Source organism: Geospiza fortis, unplaced genomic scaffold (assembly GCF_000277835.1).
Source record: "Geospiza fortis unplaced genomic scaffold, GeoFor_1.0 scaffold34, whole genome shotgun sequence".
Lineage (NCBI taxonomy): Eukaryota > Metazoa > Chordata > Aves > Passeriformes > Thraupidae > Geospiza > Geospiza fortis.
This window is the reverse complement of record NW_005054474.1, coordinates 659,949-666,328: the sequence shown is the minus strand read 5'-3', so window position 1 is coordinate 666,328 and position 6,380 is coordinate 659,949. Positions and strand designations below refer to the sequence as shown.

The 6,380-nt window shown below is 47.6% G+C and overlaps 1 protein-coding gene across 1 annotated transcript in view; it reads left to right on the top strand.

The window, feature by feature from the left end:
* KLHL40 (kelch like family member 40) overlaps positions 1-4,151 on the top strand; it is an 11,180-nt gene extending 7,029 nt beyond the window's left edge. The window contains exons 4-6 of the mRNA XM_005428194.2: positions 1,148-1,333; positions 2,312-2,458; positions 3,358-4,151. Coding sequence (XP_005428251.1) covers positions 1,148-1,333; positions 2,312-2,458; positions 3,358-3,469 — 445 coding nt within the window. The 3' untranslated portion in view covers positions 3,470-4,151. The remainder of the gene's footprint in view (positions 1-1,147; positions 1,334-2,311; positions 2,459-3,357) is intronic.
* Positions 4,152-6,380: the final 2,229 nt, after the last annotated feature.

Genomic DNA, 6,380 nt, shown 5'->3' with positions numbered 1-6,380 from the left:
TTGCTGCCTTGCAGGGCACAGATGTGGCTGTTTCCAGAACAAACATTCCATAATCCAGCAAGGATTGGTCCTGCTCAGGGAGGTTTATGGTCTGAAAGGTGTGAACATCCTCACACTGCCCACTTGGCCGCAGGAACATCACTGAGGACGTTTTGCAGCATCATGGTGGATCAGGAGAAATAAATCAATGCCTTGATGCCTGTGAGAGGTCCTAAGAGGCTGTCTGGGCCTGTATCCAGGTGTGTGAGCGCCAAGCTGAGCTCTCAGGACTCCTGTCCAAAGATGCAGCAGGAGGGGATGTGTTACACACACACATGTGGTGACTCCCGGCAGGGACATCCTTGGGTTCACACCCAACAAATGGGGTGTGTTCCTCCACTCATGCCAGTGTGAAGGAGGAAAATCCTCTCTAGATATCGGGATCTTTAGCTTGTCAGAGTGACCCCAAGAAAAGTTGGAAAGTCTCTTTTCCCAGCCCAGCGCTTGAAGAAGGAGTCAGAGCTCTTCAGTTTTCAGTCTCAAGGTTGTTTATTGTTCCTCACCTATAAAAAAATTTTCTCTTGCCCTGCCGAGGTCTGCTCAGCAGGACAGTCCGAGGCACTCTGCCTGCCCCTGGGGCGGTGTTATGTCTTTATACTAAAAACTACGTGTACAATATTTACAATTACTTTCCAATACCTATCACCTATGTTAGACAGTGAGCTTCTACTCTAAACCAATCTGTAAGTGCCAACATCACAGCAGAAGATGGAGGCCAAGAAGAAGAAGAAGAAAGGCTGGACATGCCCAGATTCCTCAATCTTGCCTCCTGAACCCTCATACCAAAAACCCCAAAATCTATTTTTCCATCCTGTGATAACTTCACTATTATTTTACTTAATTTGTCATGGCTTGCAGATCTTCATCTAAGGTTGGTAACTTGCTTCATGGGTCATAATCAAAACCACAGGGGCATCTTGGGCTCTGTGCCAGGGTCCCTGAGCCCCCTGGCAGGGGTCTTGGCTGCTCAGGACAGCCAGAGGGATGTCCTGGGTCCTGACACCTAGAGACCCCATCTTCTTTCCAGCAGACACCCCCAAATGCCTTCAGGGTAAAACCACCCCTTGGAAAGCAATCAAGGCTCCTTTTCCCTCTGCTTTTTCTCCAGGAAGTGCCTGAAGAAGATGTGTGTCTACAACCCAGCCAAGTTTGAGTGGAAGGAAATGGCTCCCATGAAAACTGCCCGCTCCCTGTTCGGGGCCACCGTGCACAAGGACAAAATCTACGTGGCAGCTGGTGTCACCGACTCTGGTTTGACCAACTCTGTGGAGGTCTATGACATTGCCACCAACAAGTATGTCCTGAGTTGTGGTTACACCAGGAGTAGGTGCAGGTGTAGGCTCAGCAAATTCCAGCCATCCCGGAGTTTGTTTGTGGCTCCTGATGTCAGCTCCTCCAGTTTATATGCCTATGGGAGGGGAGTTGGAGCTGGATAATCTTTAAGGTCTCTTCCAACCCAAGCCATTCTAGGGTTCTGTGGTTCCTCAGAGAGCTGGGCATCACCAAAGCCACTGTGGTTGGGCTGGGGATCATCTCAGGCTCGTCCTCAAAGTGGTTTCACGCACTGTGTTGTCCTTGGGTTCCTGGGAGCTTCATCCAACACAATAAACCCTCTGAGTTTGGGTGGATACCTAGATACAGGTCCTTGCAGCTGCTGCCCCAGCACTGGGGCAAACTGGTCCATGCACCCAAAGCAAAACAAAGCTGTACAATGATGATGGGAACAGTTTCCCTAAAAACAGCCAGGGTATGGTCCCATCCCACCTAGACCTGCGCAACTGGATCTGTCCCTAGTGAGCTCAGCTGTTGAATCCTGATTTGAGGCCATCCTCAGCATGGGGGTGGCCAGGATCCTCTAACTTTGAGGAACGTTTGAAGGAGCTGGGGTTGTTTAGCCTGGAGAAGAGGAGGCTCAGAGGTGACCTTACTGCTCTCTACAGCTTCCTGAAGGGGGGCTGCAGACAGGTGGGGTTGGTCTCTGACAGAACCAGAGGACACAGTCTCTCCAGCTACATCAGGGAAGGTATAGGTTGGATATGAGGAAAAAAATTTTCACTGAAAGAATAATAAAATACTGGAATGCTCTTCCCAGGGAGGTGGTAGAGTCACCATCTCTGGATGTGTTTAAAAACAGACTGGACATGGCACTTGGTGCTATAGTCTGGTTGAGGTGTTAGGGCACAGGTTGGAATCAATGGTCTTAGAGGTCTCTTCCAACCTCATCATTCTGTGATTCTGTGATTCTGAACTTGTCCCCTCTCTCCCGTGGCAGGTGGGACGCCTTCCCTGAGTTCCCCCAGGAGCGCAGCTCTGCCAGCCTGGTCAGCCTCTCTGGGGTGCTCTACCTGCTCGGGGGCTTCGCCACGGTGGAGACCGAGTCGGGAGAGCTGGTGCCAACGGAGCTCAACGACGTCTGGAGGTGACAAACCTTCCTCAGGGCTGTCCCAGGGAGCATGGGAGGGATGTTAGTGATGAAATAGATAATTTCTGTCTGTTTTTATGCCATCAGTGTGAGATGGAGGTTGTCACCCCAGCACCAGGCTGCAGGCTCAGCACTCAATGTCTGGGAATTTTGCCCTGTGCTGCGCTGGAGGGCACACTGATGCTTCAGTGATCTCTCCCAGCCTCACACAGCAACAGACCAGGGAAAACTTGCTCCTTTGGCTTTGTTGTGCGTTGACATTTTGCCTGGAGCTGGTTCCAGCCTCTCCTTTGGTGTGGAGCGGCATCTGTGCAATGCTTCCTCTCCCTGGGAACAGCCTGTGCTCGGGCTGGAAAGCAGAGTCTGGGCTGGAAAGCAGATAGTCTGGGTTAGGAAGCTGATAGTCTGGGTTAGGAAGCAGAGTCTGGGTTAGGAAGCAGATAGTCTGGGTTAGGAAGCAGAGTCTGGGCTGGAAAGCAAATAGTCTGCGTTAGGAAGCTGATAGTCTGGGTTAGGAAGCAGAGTCTGGGCTGGGAAGCAGATAGCCTTACATGCAAGAGGAGTGGGCAGAAAGCACTTAGTGACAGCTGCTCGTGCAGCACTGGCTGCTCCTGTCCCTCAGTCCAGTGCTCTGGCACCCTCAGCAGGATCCTGCTGTCCTTCGCCATGGATGTTCCACCTTGGTGCCATCAACCCAACTCCCAGAAGAAAAATACCCCCTCCCCTGCAAGACCACGTGCTGATATCCACGTCCCCCAAAGCAGAGCACGCCAGGGCTGAAATTCATGCCAATTCTTGCGGCCAAATAACTCCTGTGGGCTGCCACCCCTATGGAGAGCAGCTGGAGGGAGGGAGAGGAGATTTTTCCTCACCATTGTCCGCCTGCCTCTCCCCAGGTATGACGAGGAGCAGAAGAAGTGGGAAGGCGTTCTCCGGGAGATCCAGTACGCCTCCGGCGCCACGTTCCTGCCCGTGCGCCTCAACGTCCTGCGCCTCACCAAGATGTAGTCAGGAGAGATGGGTCCTCTTTCCACGGGCTGCTGGGGCAAGGAGGGCTGGGGAGATGCTTCTCAGAGATGTGGCATCTAGACACGGCCCAGGACATTGCATCTGTGATTGGTAATATTTTGGATAAGTGGGAAAGAGGGGAGAGTATCTGGAAAACCTACCAGGAAATTGAAGGGGCTCACAAGGTAATTAAAGAGGGGATCTGGAGCCTGTAAGGAGCTGGGGAAGACTGAAAAGCACAGAAAAATTAGTTATTCCAGTCTCAGGAGACAGGACAAATAGATCATACATTTTTAAACTTATTTCTCCATGTTTTCCCCCATCTTTTCAACTGCTTTTGGACCCCTCCAACAAACAGGGGATACAGAAAGTGGGGACCAAGATGACATTCCCCAGGGAAAGGCATCCACAAAGTATTTCCCAGCCTAAGGTGTCTGTGAGCACAGTGTTCCTTGGAGAGGAGAAGGAAGGGTTAAAGTGGCACAGGAGACACCTGATAGAATTTGATGAGTTCCTGAGTGAAGAGGGCTGTTGGGATGGGAGAGGCAAAAGAAAAGATCATGTGAGCAGCAGAAGCACTTCAGAAGATGTGATGAAAAGCAAATAATCTCAGTTCTTTGCCTCCAGCTTGACTTTGCAGTGATGAGAGGCCGGGAGTTGAATGTCAGGAAAGGAGGAGTCACAGAAGTTGCAGGGTGGGAAGGGAGGAGGGATGGACAGAGGATGCCATGTGTGGTCACCTCCAGCCTTTTGGGCTCCTCATCTTCAATCACAGATCACAATGTCCTCACCTATGGATGGACAAATGCTGGTTTTTGGTTTTCAGGGAAAGGTTTTATATTTTTGCTGTTTTTCTTATTTTTCATGTTCAGATTTTTTTTTAAGAGTATTTTACTTTGCTAAGATCTCAGATGTGTTTGGCTCAAAGAGAGCTTCTGACTGAGGAAAAGTTCATATTTATTTAAAAGTTGTCACTAATGATGTTTTGATAGAGACATGACTGTACTGGCAGCAGGAAGAAAGATCTGTTAGAGCAAAAATCTCCTGATGCCCATACCATCTGACCATCTGACCACATTTAAAAATAAATGTGACTATTCCAAAAGAAATTCCCTGTGTCTGCACATTGATAAAACTGAAACTGATCCTTCACAGCAACCAAAAACAAGGACTGAGCACAAGTTGTGATGGACACATGCAGCAAAACAGCCCCATGGAGAGCCCCATTTTTTCTTATTTGAGAGGTGAAATATTAGGATCTGTATCCTTACAGCTCTTCCCTATGGATGTCACAGCCAGGAGTTTACCGAGGACTAGAAGGAAGCTGGATGCCTGCACTGACAGGGTGAGAGGAAACGGCCTCAAGCTGTGCCAGGGCAGGTTTAGATTGGATATTAGGATGAGTTTTTTCATGGAAAGGATTATAAAGCATTGGAAAAGGCAGTGGAGTTCCAGTGATGGAGCCACCATCCCATAAAATGTTCAAAAAATGTGGATGTGGCACTTAGGGACATGGTTTAGTGATGAACATGGTGGTAGTTGGACTCAATGAGATTAAAGTTTTTTCCAACCTTTCAATTCTATGAATTGAATTCTTCCAAGAACTCTATGATTCTTCCAACACTTCTATGACTCTGTGATGTCATAGTACCATTAAGAGTGTTGATAATCAATAATAATTCAAAAAAAGAACAAAACCAAACCTTGCAAAACAACTGCCTCAAAGTGGTATGAAAATTCTGGTATCAAAAATCTAGGTCAAAATGCAGTTGTGGAGAAACTAAAACATGTTTGGAAGGAAAAAGAATTCAAGGGAAGTAAAGGAACCAGAGTCTTGCCCTGGTTTCATTTGAAGGATTTAGGAAGTTACAGGATAAGCTCCTTAGAGGACAATCATATCAGAACAGTAATGAAATATTTCAAAAGGAAAAGAAATCCAAGGTGACTGGCTGTCACAAAGTAGCTTAAAAAAGGAACAAAAATCTTTGAAACAATCAAATGTGTGAAAAATGCACGGAAAAGAAATAAACACCTTCTGCCTAGTTCTGCAGAAATTCATGTAGACAATTCCCAAGCTAATTAAAGATGACTCTTCCAAATAGCTTCTGGCAGAAAGAGAAAAATTCAGAAAAAAAGATTTAAAAAATAAAATCCCTGCATAGAATAACCATTTTAAAAAGTCATTTATTACAGTGTCAGGATCCCACCTCCTGCCTCCAGCAACACCAACCCTGGAATTGTTCAAGGAATGAATGGAAGTTGCACTCAGTGCTCTGGTCTGGCTGACAAGGTGGTGACTGGTGAAATGTTGACTCAATGATCTTGAAGGTATTTGGAAAATACCTTAATGACTTTGTGATTCTGTGGCCTTTGCTTCAGCTCTTCTTGCTGAATGCAGGCTGGGAAGTTGTTGATGATCCTAATAGAGGTTTAATCCCCACTCACCTCCTGCCACACTTCTTGGCTCTCCTGGAGGATATCTGGGTTTTTTGAAGCCAGCAGGATAATGTTGCTGACTTTCCACGAGTTGTTGTGATGTGGTCCCTGACAAAGGTTCAAGATGTTTCAAATAAACTGGACTTTGGTGCTCATGTGTGGTTCACATCCATTACAGAGCTGTGGAGAAGCCACCATTGGCACAAGGCAGGAAACTAAAAAATGGAAAATTGGCTGTTGTATAAAAATATCCAGAAGAACTTGAACTATCCCACTGCTTGAGCAACAAGAGGCAAATCTCAGCACATGCTGGTTCGAGGAAGGAGGCAAAGTTGGACATCATCAAGTCACCAAGTGAAGGTGTGGCCTGGGGATGTTCCTCCACATCTCCAAGAGGCTGTGTCAGTTTTAAGGCCATCACAGATAAGAAATGCCACCAGAGAGATATCACTCTTCCCTGCTGCCTGGTGGTGTC